The 27,205-nt window shown below is 37.2% G+C and overlaps 1 protein-coding gene across 1 annotated transcript in view; it reads left to right on the forward strand.

Annotated features, from left to right (window-relative positions):
* The window catches only part of ITGA8 (integrin, alpha 8), a 117,550-nt gene that overhangs the window by 57,109 nt on the left and 33,236 nt on the right, over positions 1 to 27,205 (forward strand). The window contains exons 16-25 of the mRNA XM_009888963.1: positions 534 to 589; positions 1,129 to 1,283; positions 2,426 to 2,563; positions 3,058 to 3,125; positions 4,112 to 4,259; positions 10,827 to 10,919; positions 16,711 to 16,790; positions 19,827 to 19,907; positions 24,669 to 24,774; positions 26,532 to 26,690. Coding sequence (XP_009887265.1) covers positions 534 to 589; positions 1,129 to 1,283; positions 2,426 to 2,563; positions 3,058 to 3,125; positions 4,112 to 4,259; positions 10,827 to 10,919; positions 16,711 to 16,790; positions 19,827 to 19,907; positions 24,669 to 24,774; positions 26,532 to 26,690 — 1,084 coding nt within the window. The remainder of the gene's footprint in view (positions 1 to 533; positions 590 to 1,128; positions 1,284 to 2,425; positions 2,564 to 3,057; positions 3,126 to 4,111; positions 4,260 to 10,826; positions 10,920 to 16,710; positions 16,791 to 19,826; positions 19,908 to 24,668; positions 24,775 to 26,531; positions 26,691 to 27,205) is intronic.

Here is a 27,205-nt window from a genome sequence, read left to right on the forward strand (position 1 = left end):
AGTCTTGTGCAAAAAAAAATTGAAAAATTCAGTTGGTATGTTTGGAATGAATTATAGCCTCTTGAAATCATGAAAGTCTTATAGTAATGCCAATGGAAATCATCCATTGTGTTTTGATTTGCTAGAAAATAGCTTGGGTGTTGATTACATGGTCAATGAGTTTTTTTATTTGACCACGGTGAACCAGAAAGGACTTCTGCAGACAGCCTCATACAAAGGTGCTTTGCTGAAGCTCAACATAAGGAACACAACTTCGCCAATAGTATTAGAAGGGTGATCTCTGTCTCTGTAGATTGTCTCAAGAATTAGTGGGAGCAGAGACTCTTCTGTATAGATAGACCCTGTCTTCTTTGATTATTAGTGGAACTTAGGATACTTGCTAACTCAGGGAATATCTGAGGTAGCTAAATACAGATCTCAGTGAACATCTTTTTAAGAAAAGGAAAGGAAAACTTCAAAGGTATGACTTGGGAGCTGCTGATTTCCAGGTCAGCTCTTTTTCTACTAATAATTACTTCTTCTTGTTTATATAGCTTTACTGTAAGAGTCTGCGCAGACTTTGAAGGTCAAAGTATTTCAGATGAGATAGGTAAGAAATGTTTTATATTCTTATAATTCACTCTGGCCAACTCCATTTCAGATGTATATTTTTCTTACACCATGAAAGAAAATAGGAGTGAGATCCTCCTAAGGCAAGAAAATACAGTTAAAAAGATAGATATAGATATAGATATAGATATAGATATCACACAAAGCTTGTGTTATCACTTGAAGGATTTTTTATTTAGTTTAAGCCATTTTCCAAATAAAACCAAGAATGTACCCTATTGGAGAATGTTCTGTTTTGGAAAAAAAAAAAAAAAAGAAAAAAAAAAGAAAGAAATTTGAAAGAGACAGAAGTCCTGTACACATATGATCTGTAAATGAAATCAGAAATCTTAAATTACATGTATTCTATACTTTGGATCAAAAACTAGAGTGCTGCTAAACAAGCAGGCATTTAAAGCATGGATTAGTTTTACTTGGAAGATTTTGTTAGAGTAATTAACTATAATATATAGTGAATTGTTTAGTATTTATTCTTTCCATGTCAAATAAATAAATATTTGATTTACTTGTGTCCCTTAGTGCTGAAAGGTGAATTGCAATTAGATTCACTGAAACAGAAAGGAGCTGTTAAGAGGACACTCTTCTTTGACAGCCATCAGTCACATCATTACTTCTCCATTGTAATAGAAAGACAGAAACAGCTCCATTGCCAGGACTTCCTTGTTTATCTCAGAGTAAGTTGTTTAAAATATTTTGGACTGTCATCATCATTTGAGTGCTATTTAAAGAAAATAGTAAAAAAAGGAGCCACTGAAAAAGGAAGAACAATTTCCATTGTTCTTAGATCCCAAAATTACAAAAATGTCAGATAAGAAGGGCCTCATCTGAGTGTCCAGAACGTTCTTCTACCTGGGCAAAAGTTCCTTTGTAAATATTTTTCTAAATCCTGTGGCTCATATTTTGTCAATGTAAGTATAAAATGAAGACTTCCTTTGAAGAAGAATGTACGGATCCTCTGTGTACAAATACATTCATTTCATGCTCTTCTGGAAACTGTGATTAAATACTGCATCTCCTGATACAAAAATGCAAGATTGCTCTTCCTATAGTATTCATAGTGGGATAATCAACTAAACACGTTAAATGTCATGCCAATTCGGTTTCAACATATATTTTAAAAGAGTGTCACCAGCAATATTGGCCTAAAACTCATATATTTTGCAATATATTTTTCAAGTATTTTAAAATGTTTTTAGAAGAATTAAAACTGTGGAACTGAAGTTGTAAAGGAGAAAGGGTCATTGGTTACCTCAATTGCAGCTGGAATTACCTCATGTAATTGAAGCGGATTCCAAGGCTGGTTCTAGAAATGCAGTGGGAGGTGAAATGGAAGAGTCTCAAGCAGTATGTATGGAACTATCTAGGCAATAAAGGTGGTGGGGTTTTACCATTGCTAATCCCTAGAAATTCTTGGTTATGGAACAAACCAACAATATTACCTCCACAAATCCACACATGCCCTCCCTCCATTCGAAAAGGAAGGAGGGCAGTAGCTGATAGGAGTTGGTTCTGTGTGTCTTTTTTAAACAGCTTCATTTTAGGCTAATGGTTTGAAAAAATTCTGAGTCTGCTCAGCTCAGCCAGCTTCTTCCAGATGTGGGGCTGTGGAGGCAATGTGTTCTGGGCATTCCAGTTACTGGTGAGTCACTTTGCTTTCCTAATGATGTTACGTACAGCCAGAATTTGGCCAGCAGCTGTCAAAGAACGGTATCTTTACCTTCAATAAAGACTAAAGTCTGAATCTGTTGCCATGCCATGCTAATCTGAAATACTGATATGAAACCATTGTTTTTTATTATGTGATTGTCACTCACAGGATGAAACAGAATTTAGAGATAAATTATCTCCCATCAATATAAACTTGAATTATAGTTTGGATGAATCCAATTTTGAAGATAGCTTGACTGTGAAGCCAATACTGAACTATTACCAGAAAAGCTCAGTAACAGAACAGGTATGAATGTTGCGTGCCACATTTTCTGTATATAAATGTGAAAGCATTTACAAATACTGTGTGTCATCTTCCTTAAAACAGAATACCATGCCCAGAAATTAAACAACAAGGATTTAATTAATTCAAAATGTAAATTGAGTATAAATATAGAACCAGGCAGGCCTTTAAACCATTTCCAAAACTGTGTTGTGTTCATAGTTTTGATTGCATTCTAGAATATGTAAGCCAAGTTACTGTGGGAAAGGGCCTGAAAGCTTACGTTGTTCTGCTAAGGACACAGTTGACAGTCTAAATAGTCTCCAAAAGTACTCAAGTAGAAAGGAACTTATGGAAAGGAGAAAGAGATTAATACACCAGGGCTGTGCTAGTGATATTTAAGACATTTAGGTTAGGGCTATTTAAGACATTTTGGTTCGTGATATTTCATGAAGTGATTTGGACTCTGAAGCATGTACTAACTGTATTACTTTTTTTTTTATTTTACAACAATACAGGCTTACATTCTGGTTGACTGTGGGGAGGACAACTTGTGCATTCCTGACTTGCAGCTTTCTGCTTTGCCGTAAGTTAAATAAAATAAATGATGCTGTGTATAACAAAACCCAGACACTTCTAACTGCTTTAACAGAATGAAATATGTAGAACAGCTCTGTTGTTTGCTATAGCTAGTCATTCTTATCTGATTTCCAGATTTTAATTTTCTCATCCATTTCATCTAGAAAGCCAAGAAATGGAGAATGTACATTTAGAAATATATCTTTGTCGGATATATTCTGATGTTTAATGGTTATCATAGAAAATATAGTTTGCAAGTGTTTGTTAGGAGTGATTCTAGTACTCTGAATGCCAAGAGATAATACAAATTGTTGTTCAAAGGAGATTTTAAATTTGTTTATTTCAGTGTGCCAGTGACTTTAAGCTTGGGACACAATTCTCCTGAAATCAGTATACGCTGTAGCAAATGAATCTCAGAATAAAAGAATTTCAAAACATGGCAACAATTCCTGCTATGGAGGGAGAAATATGCCAAGCAGGACAAGTGGGGAACCTCTGACAGTTATCTGACTCTGCACCATCAAAATCAGTACATAGCTGTGAAAGGAAAGAACACAATGCCATTGCAGGTTTCAGGAGACCTTCTGTCGTCGTTCATTTTACAATAGGCATGAGGGGAAAACTGCAATCCTACCACCTTTGTGCCCTCCAGAAAAAATCCTGATAGTACCCCTGTGGCAAGTAATTTCTCCACTAGGTACCTCCTTCTGGTTAGAAAGTAGTCAGGCTCTGAAATTTTATACAGCTAACTTCCAAGTTCTGTCGTAGTCCACTTTGACTGTCCATGGTGGTGTTTTCTCTTGACCTCTTTCATACCCAGGTGCTGCCGTACTTTCCCATGGGGTCATTTTTTATGGAAAATGTTTTGTTCTGTGTTCACAGAATATTTTCCAGAACAGATGCTATGAGACCAAAATGTCCTTCTGCTTTATTCATACATAAATCGCTATTGTGCATGTTTTTAACTCCTGACAAGTAGTATGTTCTATATAGAGATAAAGATCAGCTAATAATTGGAGAAGAAAACTGTGTCATGCTCATAATAAATCCAAGGAATGATGGGGAAGGAGCCTATGAAGCTGAGCTACATATAAGGATTCCACCTGAAGCAGATTACACTGGGGTTGAACGCAACAACAAGGTAAATGAAAATCAAAATGTTAGCGATAATAAAGCAGAAGAACTGAGAGCAAAGTTAACCTATGTAGGCTATACCAGCTGAAAGCAATAAGTAGAGAGGTGCCTCTTAGGAAGGGAGATTCCATTGATTCTCAGCCATCCTTGCTCACACAGCCCAGGCTAAAGATTAGCCATATCACCAGGAGATGGGAAGGTCAGTACCATTTTATTCAGAGCCAGCTCAGGTCCAGCTCCTTGCTCTTAGCTGATTTATAATACCACACAAATACTGTCACATTTCTCCTATAGCTAGAGGTATTCACAGCATTCAGATTTTGAACCAGTAAACCCTACCAGTAGCAGGGAGTGGTAGTGTAGAATCCCCTGAGCGCTTCCAACCTTGCATCCTGGGGTATCAGCTCTCAGTCAGTTAATGAGCCGTGCTGAACCCCAGACCCTTGGACACCTCTGTCTCATGCTTCCAGCACACCATTGTTTTACCATTATTAAGGTATCCTGAATAGTTGAACATTAACTGCAGTATAAACTTGACAAAGTCGATTTTCTGTGTAGTCAGTTGTTTTATCTTATGGATAAGGCCAAAAAGCGGTAATACTGTAAAATGTATTGGTGTTCACAGAAGGACTAATGTTGACTGAAGTCCCACTGAGCTGTACTGAACATAGTGTTTCCTTTTTGAGTCTGTTTGTTTTTTAAGAGGAAAGATGAAACACTATCCTGCAAACAAGCAGAGTGTTCATGTATTCTCTGTTGGACAGCAAGTCCGAATCGCCTCATCTGCACATAAATCTCCCAAGCTGTTGCAACATGAGCTTGCTTTTCTCTGTCAATGCCTGGAAAGTTCAGAAGGGCCTCAAGGGTGAGAGTGGGAGAAAGCAAGTTAATTTCCTTTCTGAAGGCAAATGTTTTTAAGGAAGTTGAAAGTAACTTACAAGGTATTTCCTTATTCTCCTTGTGTCAGTGTCTTTATTAATGAACTTTTAGCCCAGTTTGAAAAAAAATGACAACAATTAATGATGTTATCAACTATGAGAATAGGGAAATTCTCTGCAACCTCACTTCTCAGAAGCATATCTTTGCACACAAAACAAATAAGTAAAGACACCGGCCTCTTTCTATTGTCTGTTTCTTTTGTTCTCTTAGCATAGCCTCTGTTTTTTCAGACTGTGATGTACAGAACTTAAGTTCTCTTTAATATACTGCTCCTGATTACATTTTTCCTTTGTTGCTCTTCAGGAATCTTTAGCTGTTCTTTTGGCCATTACCAAGGATGTCAGGGGAGGCACTTATTCCAAAACCCACAGCACATATAAGCACGTATCTATCATTTGGACTGGACAGAAATCACTCAGGGCTTCTCATTATTTTAGGAAAATCTGAATTTTGTAGTGCCAGCAGGGTGGACTTCTGGGGAAAGGAAGGAAAAAGAGGTGGGAGATTCTGATGCTTTGGAAGAATGAGAAGAAGCTAGAATGGGTTGAGAACGAGTGTTAATATTGTTTTTCTTTTGAAAATAAATCTTTAAAGGCCCAGGAAATGTAATGCAACTTTTTTATTTTCTTCAGTTTTTGACAAGTCCAATTCTGAATCCTTCTGGATTTATAGAAAAGTTGCCTTCATTTTGCCTGTATTTATTTAGTTCACTGCAACACGTAACTTATTTCATATTCTCTTACTTTTCATACTTATTCCATTCAAAGAGATGTCATTATGTTCTTTCTGAGAAGGATCAAAAAATTAGTCCTACTACCTACGTCGTTCTTAGTGACTTGCCTTCTGCATTGAAGGTACAGTTTTCACAAGGATTACATATGGTACTGAAAGCAAGTTTATTCTTTCTATTGTTTTTAAACTGTAAATGTATTTTTTTAAAACCATGATATTATGGTTCCATCAAATAAACTAAAAAAATCACTTCTAAGTCTGTTTGGAAAATAAATTGGCATTGTAATTTTCTTCAAAAAGATAAAGCTAAAACTTGCTGGCATTTAACTGCTGGTGGAGGTTGGCTCTTGTATGTATTCAGGTGCTTTTCTGTACTGCCATATGTCACCTGAAACTGCTGTGAACATGACAAAGAAGAATATGCAATCTTTGTAATTTAAAAAAAATTAGAATGGAAAACGACATTTTAACACTCAGACATTCTTTTATATCCTTCCTGTTTTGTTTTCTCATTCAATTTATTCTGTCTACATGTACAAATTAAGTAATTTGACCACTCAAAGCAAGAATCAGCAGGATTTTTTGGTTTTTTTTTCCCCCGGAGCAATCAGAATCCTAGGTGTCAGAGGTTCATGTGTTACCAGGATAACCAAATTCTTAGAGGACATAGTATAAATGAGTATAAATTAAAGAGGGGCTCAAATAATTCAACTACAGGGCTTTAAAAAAATAAGGCAATTTGAACTGCTTGATGGGAGCACAGAAGAAATTATCACACTGGTATGCAGTAAACACTGAGGTATGTGGAAAAAAGGTCTTGGTCTGTGGGTACTTTGAGGCATGGACCATACATGAAAATTAAGATTTTGTTGTCAGTTGCAGTGGAGTCAGGATTTCACTTCTTATTTTTGTGTTTGTGCAACACTTTGCCAATGGGCATCTGTGATTGCTCCTGAAATGTACTGATCTAATGCAGAGTATTTTCAGCAAACAGGTGGATTTGTGGTGGAGCCTGTTGCAGTCATGCTTTTAAAGATCTGTACCTAAGGATTTCATTGACTCTTCAATGCATCAGTGTTTACAGTCCTCTGTGTAGTTGTTTTTCTCCAAACTGCAGAATTTCTTGTATTAAGGCAGAGATAATACTCACTTCAGAGCCAGCAAAACAGGTAGACTGAGAGCAGAATAAATTAAATGTAATCAGCTGAAGAAATCACTTGATACATTTCTGATGGAACTGAAAAATCTTTAGGATCAAATCATTCTATTTTGCTGCCATCATTTCAAATTATGCTCATGCAGGATAGTAGGCTACTTTATTATGGGGCTACACTAGATTTAGTCTATCTAATAGAGAAACAAATTTATCTCTTAAATGCTTATTGGGTTTTTTTTAATAATTTCTTGAGTTATTCTGTATCATTTGAATTACACTCAAAAAGTGTTAAAGTCAACAACCTAACTGAAAATTCCCTTGCCTTCTACCTCTTCCCTTCAGCTTCATGAAATCCAGTGTTTGACCTGCCTCTGCTGTCATTATCTTGTTATCTCAGGCCTGATTCTTTAGCATATTGTACATAGACTGTGTAACCATATCAAAAGAGTGGCATTTTGCAGAGATGTACGTGATCATATACAAGTGGATAGCCAAGTGAATGTGTGTGATCTTAAAATCTGAGGTCAAGGATACGATTTTTAAGTTTCATTGATTCTTGCACATACTGATACTTCCTTCAGTCAAAAGCTGATTAATGAAATACAATGACTTACAGTGATATCAAATGCGCTATTCACTAGTTTTATTGTGGAAATATTTAGAAGGTCCAGAGGTAAATGAGTAAATTACCGCAGCTTTACAAGTTACTGGAAACCTGTTGCCTTGTAATCACTGTCCATATGCAGTAGGCGTGGAGTTACTGGAATTAGCTTCAATGAAAAAAAGTAAGACCTCATTACATTTCGTTATATTCCAATGGATACAAGAGGATCATATACTCAAATATAATAACAAGGGTTATTAATGTCATATTTCTACTTAAAACTTCTCTTCATTCTCTCTGAAAGATTACATTTCCATGGGCAGCAGTAGGTCCAGAGACAGTATCTAGTTGCTGTATGGTACATTCTTACACTATGATAGGATGATTGTGTCTATTTGAACCCCAAGCTATTGCTAGAATACTGAGCGCTGATCCTTTGCTCAGTGACAAAGTTCCCCATATTGAACAGCTCAATCCTGCCTTAATAGCAAGGGCTGGAACCAAAATTCACATGGAATAATTAGTAGAAGTAAATCAAGCAAATACAAAGCCATAATAGGTATTTGTTCCACACCGAAAACATTATGTATTTTGGCATAACTGTCTCTGCTCACTCTGGGAACTGCAGAGTTGTTGCAGATCACAACCAGATTTATATTACAGTGGATAAGCTCTGAGCCGTTATCCGCATGCGTTTCTGAAGTACAGCATGACACTCTCTTAAAATAGGAGAAAGACCCAAATGTATGGTCTTCTTGTCTGACCTGAACATTCTTAGAGTAAGTACATGGTGGCTGGCTAGATGAGATGTGATTTGAGCCTTGCGAGGACAAACACAAGTTCTTCATTTATCAGCTGGATGAGAAGCTAGATTCTGGCACCTGGTACCTAATCCATCCACTTTTCCTCAGAAAATAAGATGGGAAGGTGTTGATCAAGGAAAGAGAAACTTCTCAGCCTGTTGTGCTTAACTATTCTGGCATCAATTAGTAATTCATCACTAAGACCACCAGAAAGAGTTTCAAGTTTGTAGGCTGCCTGGATTACTTAAAGCATCCAATCATTTTCTAGTTAAAATGCACCCTGGGAGCACATGTGTTAATTGTTGGGGTTTTGCTTCTGCTCAAGACTGCCAAAAAGACCATGTGTTGCTATAAAAATATAAATTGCTACCAGTGGCAGGTAGAAGGATTTTGTGGCAAAACATTCCATCTGGCTGAGCTACATAAGAACTCAATGATACTGACAATACTGGGTGTATAACGCTCTGCTTGGGCTTGCTTCCTGCCTGGTTTTAATTTTCCTGTTTTGTACTTAACCACCTCAAAAAGGTGATCAGTGACAAAACAAAGGCAATAAATCTCAGTATTGAAGAAATTCTACCACAGCTGACCCTTTGTCACATCTTTATGCTGCACAAATTAGCTTTTGTGATGCTGGTCATATAAATTCTGTGCCATTGATCATTTTCAGTCTAAGAGCATAGTCTCCAAATGACAGAAAACCTGCCTGCAAAACTCCTCTCTTTGCTCAGCCTTTGAAGGACAAAAAAAAGTGTGATAAGGGCTGATTTACTCTGTACTGGTGTGTGATACAGCATTAATAAAGAAACTGGAAAGTATCAAATATAGATGAATATTTACTTTCTAATATTGAGACCTCAATTTCAACACCCACCCCCAAAAAATAAAATCAAAACTATAAACCCACACATCAAGTCAAACCGAACAGTTCTCCAGATGAGTTTGGTTTCAACTGTGTTATCGCTCTCTCTTCTCCCGTGTTGCTTCCCACCTCTAATTAACCCGCTGGAAGGAGTGTAAAAATCCCCCACTCCCAACCCTGGAGAGGTTTGGAAAGGCTATTAGTGCTCTGGACGTGCTGTGTAACACACTTTGTTTCCTCCTCGCAAATTGTAAAAGTGTCAGTATACAGTGAGGTGTGTGCTGAGGGCATGCTTCACATGGGCTCCTTTAGGACATGCCCTATCTTTTCCTTTAATCTCAGGAAACTATAAGGTCAGCATGTCCGTGCTGGCTTTTAGAGATAGGAATGAATTGGTAGTCAGTGGTCTGGAGAATTCCCAGGTCTTTTTATATAAAAGCATGACCTTGCACGTGTTGCTTAATCTGTGAGAATCACAAGTGAGAGGAAAGGTAGTGGGAGAGCATTATAGCAACAACTAGCTGCATCCTGCTTTTACAAAGCTAGTTTACTTCTGCACATATATGGAAGTATTTTCTTTTATTGAATATGCCAGAGAGGAGAACAGGAAAAAAAACCCACATATTTTTGCTTTGTCTTACTCTGTATCTCTTAACTCCCACTCTTCTATAGATGTTCCTTGTTTTATACAGTCTGTTTTGTTTATAGGTGATAACAACTAGTGATAAAAACTAAAGGGTTAAAAAAAAAAACCCCAAATGTAGGATACATTTTACATTAGGAGCTTTAGAGGGAAATTATATGAGTGTATCCTCAAAGTTGTCAAATGAACTGCCTGAGAGACGTTAGGTAAAAACTGGACTTTGAACAAACAGTTGCTGGAAAAAGTTAAATTTTACTTACTTGTATAAACAACAAACACCATAATTTCTGATAATGTGAAAATGTATCTCCTTTGTTGCTGAATTATAAACACAGGTAACAGATTATGTTTTTACAGAAGTATTTAATGTTCTACTTCACCATAGGTTGGAAAATAAAGTTCTGGACTTGGTCCATAACAAAGTTATGCCATAAAGTTCTGCCAATGCCAGAAATTCACCGCAGAGACGTCTAGTGATGGATAATACAACCATTGCAATTAGTGTGAGGCCTGTTCTCCTCACTCAGTTTTGCCTACTCTTTTTTTCTCTGTTGAGTCATTATAGGAATGACTCACAACAACAACGCCGTATGTTAAAACTAGAAATAGAGTGATCTCATCATGGCTCTTAAAGTACTGGGGAACTTTCCTGTTTGTTTTTCCCTGGCATCAGTTTTCCCCCATTGTCTGACAATAACCCATTAAATGTTTTGATAGTGCACTGAGCAGGTGTCTGAAATCAAAAGAAATGTCACAGTCAAAAAGGCATCACTTTCCCAACTGGATACATTTCACTGTGATCTCTGACCTCCATATTGGTGTCCTTTTGTTACAGGCACTGCGCGTATTGAGCTGTGATTACAAGATGGAAAATGAAACTAGAATGGTGGTTTGTGATCTTGGGAACCCCATGGTGGCTGGCGCAAACGTAAGGGAAAACCAGATGCATTTACTGATTTTTATCTAATTGAATTTTAAAGGAGAGCAAATGGAAGACTATTCAATTAGCAGAATGTGTCTCAATAAGCAGCACCTAAACTGAATTATTTACTTGGACAGGAAATTGTTGGTGTAATAAGAGGCAGAACTGTGCTTCTGAAAAACTAACAATTTGTTGTTCTAAAAGATTAATAATCCTACAGCTTGTGTTTTATTTAACTTACTCTAAAAAAATGAGAGTGATTCAATTTAAGTTAAAGAAGTTACACTAGTATAATGAGAATTCCAATCCATAATGGCATGTTTATTTCTCCCTTTTAGTATTCTTTCTGCTTAAGATAACTATAGTAAATGACAGCTTCTTTAGCCTGATTGTTATCTTGAGTGCATAAGGGTTGTCTTATTAGTTTATATCATGATTTATATCCATGAAAATGTGGTTTGAGTCAAGTTCTCCTTCAAGTTATTAATGTCATTCTAAACATTTTCCTAAGACAGCTATTCATAAATTATACTGAACATTAGACAGAACATTCATAGCATTGTTTTTAGACAAAAGTGCGACTGAATAATGACTGATGATGGACAGAAGATAAGGATTAAACATAGGTTTGGAGATAAAAAAGCGCTACCCATTCCATAGTTGTCATCACTTGTCGCTATTTCATGACAAAACGGTTCAGGGCAATCCCAGAACTGTTGAACCCAGGAACGTTCGCCATGGATGCCCTTGCAGAGGAATTCTAGTGCTGCTCATAAATTCATCAATGCTATGAATATTTAACAAAAAACAAATAGCCCGAGCTTATATACTTAGATAAAAAGTTGTCCTAGTAAAAATGAAGCAGTCATCAGCATGAATATATACGATGAATAAACAACAACTTTTAATTAAAAACTGCTGCTGTTTGCATTTCATATTGGGCCTGGAGCTTTGCAATGAAACCAAAGCATATTTCCTTCATATTTTCAAAGTCCTTATTAAGTTAAGGTTTGTCATATGGAAGATCGATATTTCACTCTTCAGACTCTCTATAGAGGGGTGGTTTTCTGGCCTTTTAGGATCTTGAAGGATTTACTGTCTGACCCTCAATAAGAGAACAAAATGGGTCATGTGATAGGAGACTGGGACTAGAATAAGCTTGTTTGCATCACAGGGTTACCTTCTGATCAGTCATAGGGCTTCTGAAAGTGAATGTGAGACCAGGTGTCTCACACAGTCATCTGCCTCCATGGTCACGAGCAGTTGCAGATAGACTCTTTGGGATTACAAGGAGCTGGAAACCATTGAAAAATTATCTCCAGGTGATGGACCTACTGGGAGCATGAACCTGCCTAGTGAGGATCCTTCTCTGTAGAACTACCATGAACTAGAAACCTGAAGGGGGTACTATAAACATTTTCTGGGAACAACGTTGCCCTAAGAAGGCAAACTGGATAGATATTGGAGTCAGTGAGTGTAGAGGAGAGGGCTAAAAGTCTTTGTAGTTTTTGTTTTATTCTACCAAATGAAACTCCTAAAAAGTAAGAGTAATTGAAAACATTTTTGAGGAGTGGAGTTTTTCATAATGGGATGATGGGAGGCAATGATGGGCCGAAGCACTAGATAAATCTCAAGTCAAGGCAGATAATTTCTTGTACCAGAAAACCAGCAAATTTAGGTATCTGCTTAGTGGTTTCCTAGCTGGTCTCATGGCCGAGACAAATTCTCAAGATATAGACAAAAGTGGGCAAAAATCTTGTGGATGATTGGGATGCAGTGAAGGGAAAGACAGCATAAAAACCCGTGGATTTTGAAGAGAAAAGGAAGACTAAATACAAAAGACACTAACAGTGTATACCAAGCTAGGAACAAATCTTTGTGGTTTGCATACTGTCATATACACAAGCAATGGAAAGGTCTGAGTTTGGAGGTATTACACTACAGCCCCTCACACTCTTCCCTTTGAATCTAAAGCCCTGTTTCCACATCATTCTTGACCCAAAACGCTAGCAGTGTGAAGACATCAGGAATGCTATTTGATGGCCACTAAAACAGTACTACTCTCACCTGTTTCCTTATGAATTGTCACAGCATAACTAATCTTATTTTTCTTCAGAATCTGCTCTAGGGCTGCCATAGATGCATTGTTAGCAAATATTCCTAAGCAAAATACTTCATAAAGAGAAACTTAGTAGTAGCAGAATGAAACAGCAGGGTTCATAACATGTTTAAGGATACGCTGGTTTATAACAAAAGAATCCAACCCTTGAAAATTAAGGCATATGACGATAGAGCATTACAAAGCCAGATGGCAAAACTGCTTGATTATAGTGAGTGAAAGCTTAAAGCCTAAGTTTATCTTTGAAACCAGCTCTCCTGGAAGCTTAGTAAAGGTGAAAGGACTTGAGCTTTTTCAGTCCAAGCGTATTTATGATGGCAAAAGTACTTCCAACAGCGAAATACCAACCCTTTGTACAAATTGCATAAATCATGAAAGGCTGCTCTGATCCATTTCCAATTTTGCAAAAACAATTCGGCTCTGGCAGGAGATCAGTTATTCTCAAAATATTCTGTCAGAAAGGGACTCTTTGTGGAAGTTGTGAGGGAGTGGGAAGGGAGGGTTAGGTCAAAATCAAACATTCCTAAAACTCTTAACTATTGAGTCACTGTAACAACTTTTCAGCACCCTGAAATCCTAGAATTCTTGAATTCTTTAAGATCAGCTTCGGAGTATGAGGGTTATGTCAGGATTTAGTGATATAACCCATGGGATATTGCAGCAATGGGCTACAGAGTTGTCTGATACTTCACATCTTCAAAATGCATTACGGTCATCAAACTTGGTATATCTGACTCTTTGAAAATCTGTGACCTTAAAATCATTTACTGGCCACAAAAATTGCTTAGCCTTTTCAGTAATATCTTTGTGGTTAAAAAAAAATGAAAAGATAAAAAAGAAGCTAAACAGAAATGAGAAGGAAAGTCACAAACCCATATGGCCCAGAATGCAAACTAAATGTCTGTGATACCATCTCACTGGCAAAGAGTGCTCAAAGTACTTACTTATGACACTGAAATGGATCAGACTGATAAGCTTCCTAGTGTGTGTTCAGCAGACTTACTGAGTGAGATGTAGGTTTTATTTTATTCTAGGAGAAAAATTTGGAATTTAATTGAAATGAATAGAAATAAGGTTAGAAGACTGGGAGGCTTGAAAGATCTCACCTATTTCTTGGTATGTACTAAACTGATTCTTAAAGAGCACAGGGGCTTTATCTTTCATATGCACTGTTAGATACTTCAAAAAAAGCTAGCCCTCTGTCTCCCGGCATAATTCTAGATCCTGTGTAACATAACAACAGATTAAAGCTTATCATCAGTAATAGCAGAAATGTCATGTATTTCAAAGATACATGAGGTTACTAGTGTGGAAAATAATGCAATTTTAATGTAACTAACTTGACTTGGAAATTTTTAAATAAAATTAATCTATTCTGATAAAATGAACATCCTACTAAAATAAGAAGGTTGAGTGAATGCTAAGTTACAAGCTCAAGCAAATTCACCTCCTTTGGCCTCAGTGGGTTTTCAGCAAGGGCATGTGAGCATCTTTGCCCCATTATTAGTAGCAGTGTCAAGGGTTACTTGACATTAACAAAGTCATACAACCATGCAAAGACAACATCTGCAATTTATTAGGCTCATACAGTAGGAGTGTGTTTCAGTATTAAAGAAGGGATTAAGCCTCAGGGGTATAATAGATCATCAAAACTGCAGTTCATCTCTGCTCTATCGGAGGAAAATTTTATCTCTGGTTCATCAAATTTTTTTTCTGCTGTAAGTGGAAACATTTATATAGATGTGATTACTAAAAAAAACAGTCAAAGAAATGCTGAATTGAATATTTGGAATTTTTCGTCTCAGAGATTAAAAAAATCACCCTGTATTTTTAAAGGTGAATGAAATATCAATACAGTTGTTAAAATCATCACCAAAAAGTGGTCTTAAGAATAGCTTATATCTCTATTCCAAGTCAGCTATTCAGCTTCTGCTTAATTTAATGAGCATTATCTTTTAATCTTAAAGCTTTTACTTGCAAAAGTAACTATAACTATGACATTAAAATGCTCAGAATTCAAAGACTTGAATTTGCCATTTCTTTTATGATGACAATATTGCTTTCAGCATAGGACAACTGAAAGAAGTAATTGAAACATGTTAGCTAAGTCTCGTTCTTGAGATGGATTAAGATTCAGTGATGGACCACTGCAAGTGAGGAGAGGAGAACTGAATGAAAATTTAAAAAAAAAAATAATGCTTGGGGTAAAGAAATTGCTTAAACATCTGAAATGACACCCACAGAGGAAAATACCTCTTCTTCAGTGCTATTGAACCTAGGTCCCAAATAGAAAACTCTACATTGCTGTGTGCTGTCCTGTTGCTGAGAATGCTACCTCAAGTATGTTAAGGAAAGTATGCCAAACGAACAACTCTTTTTCTTTTACTTTTTTTTTTTCTCCTGTAATCTAGTCAGATATTGGCAGAGATGAAGGTATGATGTCCTCATTTCCCAATGCCTTTTGATGAATTTCTCAGGAAGATTGTTTCTCCACATGGATAATACGGCTATATGTAACCATCCTTTTTAAAAAAATGAAAGCAGAGTGTGCAAGTTATCTAGCAGGAAATTCTACCAGCAGGCAACAGGGGAGGTAGGGGGGAGGGAGAAGTTGTACAAAGATTACAGGCTACTGACTTTGCTGTCAATCTCAATGCAAAATTCACATTTCAAAAACTACCAGATTCAAAACACATGCAGTTGAAATAAGGCAATTAAAACCATTAATTTAAATATTGCAGTACCATTTTATTAATTTAACATGGAGGGCAGATGGCATCTCCCCTTGCTCCCCTGCCACTTGCATACCGGGGCTGTAAGTGTCCAACAAGAGGGTTACAGAGACCCCACCATATGCTGTTGTGTATTCCTTCTTTAGTTAGCCCTGCAATTCCATTCTGTCTTCTGAATTAGGTTGTTCTGCTTTACTCTGTGCCCTTCTTGCAAAGCAAATGGAAATTATCAGATGGAGGAAGCAAGGTCTGCATAAACACAAGGGAGCACCAGTGGAAACTTTTATCTCCTTCAGTTTGGGGAATTGTGTGTTTTGCCCTCCATCGTCTGTGGTCACATGCTGAGAGATGTGGCAAACTGAACTGCAAATACAACTTTGAAGTTGTATTCTTCATAACTGAACTATAGCTCCCAGAAGCTGCAATGAAAAAAGCTCAAACCAAATCAAACTAAAACATCAAGCTGCTGCTAATTTAGCCTCTAGAAGAAAAACAGGTGATCAGTCAGCCCTGCAACACCTAAAGCTTGCAGCTCATGCACAGTTACAGAGACAATGGGAGGAGCAGGAAACCCTGGAGACCTGGACAAAGGCATACATGGATGGAGACAGGGATGAGAGGTGCCAGACAGCTATTATTTTCTTTTGGCTTGGCAAAGTAAAGCAGACTGTCTGGATGAAGAAGGGCCCACCACAGTGTTCTTGGGAGTATGCTTCTCTGTTTCTCTTGATCTTTCCTCTGTCCAGCCAAGTTTTCCATCTGGTGACATACACAGGCAGCATGGTATTTCTTCCTAAAAACAACTAAATGATATTATTTCATACTAATTTTAAAAATTAACAGTGTCCTATACAAGTCTGTGAAATGTGGTATTGAACAGTACTCCTTTCTCAATACGGCAGGATCAAGCCATTTTTAGTAACCTGTTGTTTTGTTTCTTTCCCAGTTCTCTACAGGCATTCGATTTTCTGTTCAGCATTTTGAAAATGCAGATTTCAGCATCAATTTTGAGCTGCAAATAAAAAGGTTAGATGCTTTATCAAGAGTATGGTTATTTAAATTCTGAATTCCTGTGATATCTAAAGTTTAATGTATAAGAAGGTCACTAACTCTTTAGCGTCAGTGTTTATTTCATGGGCATTCCTATAGTAGCTTTCTTCAGGAAGACTTGTGCAGTTGGAACCTTGTTAGCTTTTAGCACAATCAGTCTTAGAGTTAGTCTGAGAATTTTATTATGTTAAAATTCAGGGTAACTGATTTTGGTCAGTGGTCCAAGGATCTCCTACAGATTTGCCCAATTTGCACTGTATTCTCCACTTCAGGATTAATGAACAGTGATCACTTTGTAACAAAGTTCTGTATTTAAAAACATGCCATGTAAAAAAAAGATATTCTACTTCTTCACGACAATTTAAAAACTAGTAGGAGAGCAGTTAAAATCTGCTCAACAGATTTACTGGCGTGAAGAGAGAAAACTCTTTCGGTTTGATGCAGGTGAGCCTTTGTCATTTTTCCATTAGGTTCCTCCATATTTGTGGGGCTGAAATATTACTGCCAGAGAATCTTCTGTTTTATGCTGAGCAGTACTTCTTGCACAGGGACAAAAAAGCACAGGATGGGCTGGGTTAGGATAATAGCAAGAACAAACCTGGGATTTTTTCAGTAGGTGGCAGGGCTTCTGCGCCATCTGTCCTCGTTAAATACACACTGGAGTTCCTGATGGGGCCCTCCCTGCCCCACACGCAGAGACTTAATTGCTAATGTCTGGCCTTTAATGAGGGCCTTGATCATGTTCACCATGGTAAATAACTGAGACATTTAAAATGTTTAAGTCATGTTCCCAGAACGTAACCCTTGAAGGAAAGGACGTGTGGAAACTCGGGAAGGGCACAGCAACACCAGAGAAGACAGTGAGGTGCCTGGTTAGGCCTCAGCCCTCTCCCAGGGGTCTGGCTGGTGAGCTGGAGGCCATGCAGACCTCTGCATGAGCTCCTCCAGACAGAGGTACAAGATATCTACCTCGTAGGTCACCTGTCCATACCACTGTTCACTGTCAGATCATTAATGCAAGCAGTACAGTTTGAAATGGGTATCAGAGGCTGTCGTCACTACCCTTTTCATGCTGTGAAACTGGGGAGGTTCAGAGCTTTTTGGGTAGCTAGATCTTTCTAGGTAATAACAGTTGAGGGTAAGTCACCTTCATAGAAAAAGTGACAAGGCTTTACCAAGGAATAAGTCTGAACTTCAGGAGACAGCAACATCTCATGCTTCTTCCATGAGTGTGACTCACTAAAATGTAAAGGGAAGAATCTGCTGGGCTGTCAAAAAGGACAGTTTCCACAAACTGGTATCAAAATGCTGAAAAGCACCCAGCTACTTCACAACAACAACAAAAAAATTAAACTTCTTGCATAGAGAATGTACCCTACAGGTAGAACTCACTGCTTTGTACATTCCTTCCCAAGCAGCACTACAGTTTGTGCATGTCTGTGTCCTTAGTGAACAGGTAAAACAGTCTTAAAAGAAAAAGGAAACAGAAATCCATAAGGCAGAAGAAGAAATTACCTAAATGGAAGGAAAGGGAAGCAGAGAACGTGTCTGAATTTGTGTCCTGGTCTGAGTTATTCAAAAGAGAGACCTTTAACTTGCTCGAAAACATCAAGTGGAAAATAAATATTTTGGTTTCAAGGCTGAAGTGCATTACTTATAGGAAATAAGCAAGAGGCTGAGTAGTGTCTTGAAATCCAATTCCTTTTCTGATGTGGATTTTGCTAAGCAATTACATACCCCTTAGAGAGGGAGATGTCCTGGCACTTATATTTAAACTATTTTATTCTCTACAGAATACCATAAAGCACAAACAAGATTTGAATACTAAATAGGTATGATCAAAAATCTGTATTTTAACTCTATGGAAAGTAGTACCATTATACAAATCAGAGAAAAGCTTTTTCTAACAAATTGGTGGTATAGTCATTTTTATACTTTAAGCAATTTTTGTACTTTCGTACTCAAAACAATGGCTATAGAGGATTACATCAAAAGTTCAAATTATGTTTGAGGGGAATCTGCATTAGTTTACAAACAAATCAGAGCTGCTTCTAATTTTAGAAAGCTGTAACCAGAAAGCCTGGATCAAAGCAGTATTGCCCTTTACTCCTCAGGAATCAGTTGCTGGGAATGCTGGCCTCCTCTGATTGTTTCCATTTCACTGATGCTACCCAGATGTGATAACAGTAAACTGTGACAGCAACAAAAACTCCGTGAAGCAAGAAGTACTTCCACGCTTGCTTGAAAAAAACCTCCAAACTTAGTATCATTAATCCCATAATTAAATAAATTTTAAGTCTGTAATTATTTATTTTCACTGTCTTCATGAATTTGAACCTGAAAACCTTTTTTTGCATGAATGGGCTATAATCATAGAAATGCCCTTTTGAAGTGAGAGAAACTACCTTTGCTACTAAGGATTTGCAATAAGAAAAGACAATAAAATCAGTGAGAGCACTAGGCTTTAAACACAGGGATCTGTTTTCATTGCTGAGTGGGATTAAAGGTGTAAACACTCTCTGGATAGGGGAGGGGAGAAAATAAGAAAGGTAAAGAGAAGTTTATATTGGTGATTTTTGCGCAGAGACTCTGTCATGCAGAAGTCACAAGTTTGGAGGTTCATAAAAGCAAATTTTATTGCAACAAAGCCTATCTTGTTCATTAACACTGCCTTCCTCCAATGCATGAACACCCGTGTATTCTATTAAGATACTCATGTCCATACAGATATCCAAGTCAACAACGGAATTTACATGATACTCTGAACTACATAAATTTGTATCATGATATTCACACATAGGATTCTTGTAAGAAAGCTTGAGTTGATTATATTATTAAATGTGTGATGAGCTCAAATAATATCAAATTTAAATAAGTGTTCTACAAGACTGAAGAGTGTCAATAACAAGCCCATGCTGTAATATGCCCAACGGCATCACTTCCTAATTGTAGGCCTTGTGGTATTCAGTGCTGTATCTGTAACAATCTAACCCTTGTACACGTCTTTTCCAGTTCTAACAAGATTAATCCCACCAGCAATTTAGTTAACCTCCATATCAACATCAGTGCTGTGGCTCAAGTACAGATCAGAGGGTAAGTATTTGACATTTCAATTCAGAATGATAACTATTTTTTGTATTGAATATTTCCACATATAATAATCCCATGTAGTGCATCTTTTGACATACTATACTCCAAAAGGTTTTATCCACCAAGAACACCTGAGAATTCCCAGGGAGTCTCACCCCTGTAAGCCTTCCAGGATGCAGCTACTAAGGACTTACCAGGTCATGTAAGGCAGGACCGCCCGCATGGACTCCAGTAAACTTACTGAGTGTCTGTGCAAATGCAGCACGCTGTAGAATCCCACACTGTAGTAACACCAGTCAGAGCCAACATTTTATTTGGGCATTAAAATTCCGTATGGATGTTACTAGTACAAAGTGCCTGTTTGTATGTATAGGTCTGCTTGTGCAACCACTTAGGCACTTAATTCTGAATACCAAAGCAGAATCTGCTGCTTTTATGACTGGAACAAGGAAACACATTATGGCAAGGCATATAGCAGAGTGGGGCCTTTGGAGAAGGGATGAATAAGGAGCAAGCTATGACAAGAAGTCAACCAGCTACTATCGTAGGCTTCTTACATTTCTGTCCGGAGCAGGTGCCTGTCTACTGACACGAGGGACACCAAAACTAAAGAAGCACAGGATATGATCAAAGATGATTATTTCTATCTCTGTTCTCCCATACACCTTGGTTTCCAAAACTATAAAATGCAATTAGGTGATAAGAATCTCAGACTACCCTGTAGAATCTTGGAACTAGACTCCTACCCTGGCATCCTGGAGGAAGTCGACAGGATGTTCTTTTAAAGCAAATAAGTGCCCCAAATGCTTTTTGTCTGGGATCTCAGGTTTACTACATCTCCTCTTCTCAAACTACAGCTCTGGACCTTAACCAGCCTCAGCACTGCACGAGGAGAACAGGCACAGCTTCAATCCCACAGTCAGGCCATGAGGCTTGACTGATCCAAGAGAGGCAGATGTCTCTTACATGATGCACCTCAAGGGGCTGCCTCAGGTGTAAACAAATAAAAATGCATTTATTTATGCTTTTATGGATTTATAAAAATCCATTTATTGTTATCACTTCTAAGACAATACTTTGACTACCTAGTGCCAGCAGAGAATCCAGTCATTTTTGCAGATCACAGAGATCATGTTTTCTGCTCCAATATTCAGTCTAAATCAGGGAGTTTTTAAAGACTTTCTCACATTTTGTAAGTGCTTTGCAAGTTAAGATGACTAACCCTAAGACTAGAGTTAGGTGGAAAAAAGAGGACTGTTACTCAAAGACTGTGTGGATATATGTTAATGCTTATATTTTTGAAAAGGAGCAGTTGGAAGACAAGAAGTTTAACAAGAACAGAAATGAGAGTGTTATTTCATTTTCTGTAGTTAGTGGTGATCTAGGGAAATGAGCTGGATAGGAAGAGAGTTGAAAAGTACAAAATGAGGGGAAAGGTAACACAGAAAGAGAAGTAGAAGCTGACATAATAAGAATCAAGGGGTTAGTTGATGGGCTGCACATGTGTGAGAAAATGTTGGGAGACAGCAACTGCCAGATGTTGCCATGGGTGGACACCCAGGTTAAGGACTGGCTGGAGTTTTAGTGCATCAAAGAAATGGTTATGGACACATACAGAAGACTTGTCAGTAAGGGGTACTTCCAGTGCTGTGGATTCTGTTTTTTTACAGTGAGGTTGCTCATTATTTCATGGGAAAATCTTACAAACTTTTTGTGTTCTTTGCAAACTTTTTGGAAACTTTTTGCCGCCATCATGTTCATTCTGTGTCATGGTGTATTCTTTTTAATGAAAAATTCTGTAACAGGTAAATAGATAGACACCAAAAAATGACCAAAACATCCTTGATTCTTAAAAAGAGCATGCCCACAAGTGGAAAAAGTGGCTTGAATTGCTGCCTGCAGCACTAAGAAACAGGTCATTAAATACAGAGGAATTGCTTAATTGAATGACTTCCAGTTCCTTTCCTCTTAAGTCTTTTAGTTTCTTACTAGCTATAGCATGCATGTACAAAGGAAAATTCCCCAAAGCTTTGTTGACAGATTTTGCTAATTACTCAGAGATGCTAAAACATAGAGCTCCAAGGGAACTATTTGCTCACAATTTCCTAGATAAAAATAAAAGAGAGACTGTGTCCACATTTGGACTGGAAAATATCTTCCATTTGTTTCCCTATTGCTCTGCACAGAGTTGCATGAAGTGGGACTGGAATCATTGTACTTTACACTGAGGAAAAGTAAGTAGTTATCAAACTATGCATGTACTTACATGCATATATACTTGCACAGTGGACCCGTGCAAATACTGCCTCTATGAGAAAGGAAGACATCTTCAATATCCTGTTCAAAAGAAATTTAAGATAACTCCTTAGATAGTTCATTCAATGAGCAGTTGCTCTGATAACTGAGATTTTATTATTATTCTTACCTTTTTTTTTCTATAAAAATGTAAGTTTTATAGCTGTAATTGTTATTTCCCACTGCTGAAAGAGCACCAGAAGAAGGAGGGATTCAGGAAGGAAGTAATTTGGACTGGGAGGATTTGCAGCTGACAGAATTCTTATTGTATATCCCACCTAAGCATTTTCCTTTACTTCCTTTATGTTATTTTTCAGTGCTCTTGTTTGACTGATCATTGTCACCTAAAAGTCTAGGAAAAATCCTTGTCTAATAAATCATACAAATGTTAAAAATATTCTCAGTTAAATGCAAAATAAAATAGTCAGAGGATTTCTGTTTAATTTGACGTGCGTTTGATACTTTCATCTCAATAGCAGAATTCCTCAAAATAACTGTAAAATCTGTTAAACTAGATGTTCTCATATACCTTATAATAATTTTAATTGAATGTCTACGTTTACACTTTGCACTTTGTAATTTTGTGGATAAGAAAAACACTGCACAGGGAGTGTAATAGACAACACTGGTTTTTGAAACCTCATGCCTGCTTCTTTTTTTCTATGTACAGTTTCTGGTTTGCAAATTTTTGCGGTAGCTTAAGGGTCTCTGTGTCGTGGCTTTTGTAAAGACACAGGAAAGTTCCTATTCTCCAACAACAGTTAAGAGTTAAAATTCTTATTGGAAACAAGGCCATTTGAGAAATATAACAAGTTAGGCTAAGTACCTCATCTAAAATAGCTTTTTAATGAATATGTTTAATTTCCTTTATTATTTGGTTTGGCTTGTAAATTGGTCCTCTGGCATAGTTGTTAATACAAACTGCTGGCCTTTTGAAGTCTGGGGAAGTACTTAGAGTTATCAGGATACTCCAGGACACCCTACATTTTGTGAAGAGTTGTACTTTAGCTGGATGGTATTAAGTTGTTCTTCTCTGGGATTACTTGCTGATTTGAGAAGCTGTATTCTCTAGAAAAGTTTCCATCAGACATTTCATTCACTGCATATGACAGAAGAGCTGGAAGCAAGAACAGTTTGTTTCTTCCTAAAGTATTTTAAAATGTCATCATTTGCAACAAAACACCCAGTCTTCTGTTCTCTTCTTCAAGGGCCAGTCTGCAGTGGTGCTTTCTCTGTTTAGACTCAAAGGAAAGTAAATTAACATTGGTGGATAGAAGTCCATCGTTTAAGTCAGATGTTATATTCTGACAAAAAGCTCATTAGCAATTCTTTTTTAACAGTTTTCTGTCAGCAAAATTCCAGCTTCGGCAGAACAAGCATTGAAATTTTATGGCTTTTCTTTAAGCTAAAGATTCTGGAAACCAGCAAAACTGAATGAGAGTTGACCCTTGCAAAGAAAGGGTAATGCTTACCATTTTAGCACCAAGAGCTACTTTCAGTACTAGCAGAATACAGATGTCCGTGTCAGAACTCAACTACCATGCTAAACCAAATTCTTGGGATCTGATTTTCCCACTTCTCAACAACTCAGTAAGGTTGAATGGGACCCCTCCAAGGAACTTGCAGTTTTTATGATTCAAATAGAAACATTAACAGAAGACTGCTTGATCCTTTATTGAGGTCAGACAGAGAAGGAAAGGAAAAATAAAATAACAGACAGGAATATGTCAAATGTCACTGTTTTCTTCATTTATGTTTGATTCACATGTTGCAAGTTGCAATAGTGTTTCAGGGAATGCCTTAGCTGCCACTTGGTTTGCAAAGCAAATGGGAAGCCTGGAGCACTATTTCAGGCTGTAGTCCTGAATTCAGTTTCTTGATATACCAATTTCCATTGTGACTTTCTGGAAGTCACAACGCCTCAGCTTCCCACCTGTAAAATGAGACAGACTACTTTGCAAGGTTTTTCAAAGGAATAATAACAGAGGTTATAAGGAATTTACAGTCAGAGCAGTTAAATAAATACCTAAAAATGTATTGCAGGGAAGGAAGATGCATAGCGTTAAACATTTACAGGCTTTAAATGGAAATGAGAAAATACGTTTATTTACGTATCATTACTCTAGTTTTGTGGATAATGTATTCAGATACCTCATAAGTGAGAAAGATGTAAATACCCAGCAGACTGCATTCCTCTCTCCAAATAGAGAACGAGTCACTCCCTTGTCTGGAAAGGACCATCCATCAGAGGAAGTATGAAACTAAATGCACACCCTCACTAGTCTGTAAAGACTGGGTAGTACTTTATGGAAGCATTGTACTGTTCACCTCATGTAATTCTAATGAATGTGCCCAAATAAAATGCCTTTAAGGGCTCTAGGTTTCTATAGAGGCCTTAATTTTTCTCTAAAGGTAATGCAGCCAATCACTGGTAATAGTTACTGTTTTAACCTGTTTTATTTATTACAGAGTGTCTCACCCCCCAACAATTATTTTGCCACTTCACAACTGGGAACCCAAAGATGAACCTACAAAAGAAGAAGAACTTGGTCCTTTAGTAGAACACATCTACGAGGTAAAAGTTATATATGTTGCCACAGGACCTCATGCTGCTGTCATTGAAATTCTGATGAATTTGGTTTATTCTCTTTATCTGCAACTAGATAAAGCCACAAATGTAAATATTCTGGCTTTAGCACATGACCCAGATTTAGTCTGGGAAGTCACAGCCCCAGGATCTGTTCAAGTTGGTGGAAGAGATATTAGTTTATGCTAGCAGTCTGTCTTTGACATTTAAGGGATCTAAAAACATTTTGGGTGTTTGACAAGAATTCAACACAGTGCTTAAAAGCTCATTACAATCAATGCTAAATATTTTCAGTGATTTGACTGGTTTCTCAAAAGCTGTGAGTGTTGTGCACAGGAAAAATTATGTTTCCTTTAACATTTAGCTAACTGAAACAAACTGTAGACATACATGTAACTTGTTACCTCATTGCTCACAAATAGTTCTGTAGAAAATAACTCTTAATGTTTGAAACATACATATTTCTACCTTGTATTGTTGTTGGGTTTTTTTCTATTGATGATTCCTCAATTAAAAGAGAAGAGTTCAGGTTAGAAAAAAGTGCATTGAGTGAACTACATGGAATACAGGCCATCTTTGGAACCTGATGGATGACCTTTATTCTAGGGAGTAAAACAGAGTGCTTCACGTATGGTTATAATTCACAAACTACCACTCAAGAAAATCAGACTGTAAAATACAAAATATTATTTGTGAATTTATCATCTTAACACGTTTCTCTAAACTGAAAAATATCTAACAAATGTTCCTGTTTCAAGTATTTGGGCTGTTTGTGGAACTATATATGTGACTTCAAATGCATTAAAATAGTTACAGTGATTAAAGAAACCACTTTCATGGTTTATTGCTATCAGCAAAGCATAAAAAAGCCCAAACACCCACCCAAAAACCCTCCACTGAAGAAGATGTAAGATTTAAAGGCGTTTTTATTTGGTTCTAAATAAAGCTCATCAGTCACCAAAAATTCTACACATTTTAAAAAAGGAAGTTCTCACATGTCTAGAAACTTTGAATAAAAAGTTCCATAGTGTTCTGCTTCTTTAGCTCTCATGCTCAGTGTTAACATATATCCAAACTTCCTGTGGTCATCAAAAATTTTCAAATTGTAAACTGATATAAGAAAACTATTTGAATAGCTCAGAATTTTTAATTTCCATCATTTCTATCTTTACTCACTTTCACAAAAAAAAAGAATAATGTCCTAGGATGTTACTCTAGGAAAACTAGTTCCTTTTTTTCTTTTGGGGAAATTTTAACTGAGAAGTGTTGAAAAACTAGTTTAAGCTCTGCTGTACCTTCTATTCCTACACCCTGAAATGTGATTCTTTTGTGTCCTGAAGTTTCAGCTACTATTTTCAAGTATGTTCTGTTAACGTTCATTGTATATATTTGTATAGTGTATTTTGCTAGTGTGTTTTAGTTTGGGTTATTTATACTTTTTTAGGTAATTTCAGCTCTTTCATATGTAGGAAAAAAATGGGAAAGGTGATGGATTTCTTGAATACAGACTCAGACAAAAAAGGTTGTTCTCCCAGATTTGCCACTGGCTTTGTGACTAACATGGAGGCATCCTTTTCCCCTACCTGCCACAGAATCTCCATCAATCAAATGATATTAATAATCTGTACATATTTCCCAAAGTAATTCAAGGCTGTGGACACTAAGAATTTGAAAATGTCTAAGTGGTGGTTGCTGTGGTTTTTGTTGTTTTTTACTGCAAAGTACTGATGATATTTGTTTGACAGCTGCACAATATAGGACCAAGTGCCATCAACAATACAGTTCTCCATGTTGGTTGGCCTGTGTCCAGTCGAGAAGAATTTCTTCTTTACATTCTTCATATTCAGACACACGGACCATTGCACTGTCAAACAAGCTCTCCTATTAATGCAATGCAAATAAAGGTAAGTCAGCCCCTTTTATTTCCATCCCTGTCTGCATTTTGCTTGATTTTTTCTGCCTACACTTCACAATGGGATGGAGCTTTTGGGAAATTTTTCACAATGACTCTGTGCTCATTTTCCTGGGTAAAAAGCTACAGATAGTCTATAATGTTTCCAGTGTGACAGTTGTGTTGCATGGTATGTGGTTTCTGTACTCTTCAGAAGTATTTTTAAAGGGTGTAACACAATTTTAGTTTTTTATTCCCATACAAATAATTTACAGCTAATTTGTATGGTCATTTGGTTTTTTAAGATCATAGGCTAATTCAGGTTGGAAGAGACCTCAGGAGTACTCTGCTCCAACATCCCACTCAAGCAGGGTCAGCTGTGAGTTCAGACCAGGTTGTTTAGGGCTTTATGTAGGCCGGTCTTTAAAACGTCCAAGGACAAAGACTGCAAAATCTGGGCAAGTTTCGCTGCTTCTTTATTGTCCTTACAGGGAAAAGGTTTCTCCCTACATCCAGTCTGAACCTCTC

This window comes from Charadrius vociferus, unplaced genomic scaffold (genome assembly GCF_000708025.1).
Source record: "Charadrius vociferus isolate BGI_N301 unplaced genomic scaffold, ASM70802v2 scaffold297, whole genome shotgun sequence".
NCBI classification, from domain to species: domain Eukaryota; kingdom Metazoa; phylum Chordata; class Aves; order Charadriiformes; family Charadriidae; genus Charadrius; species Charadrius vociferus.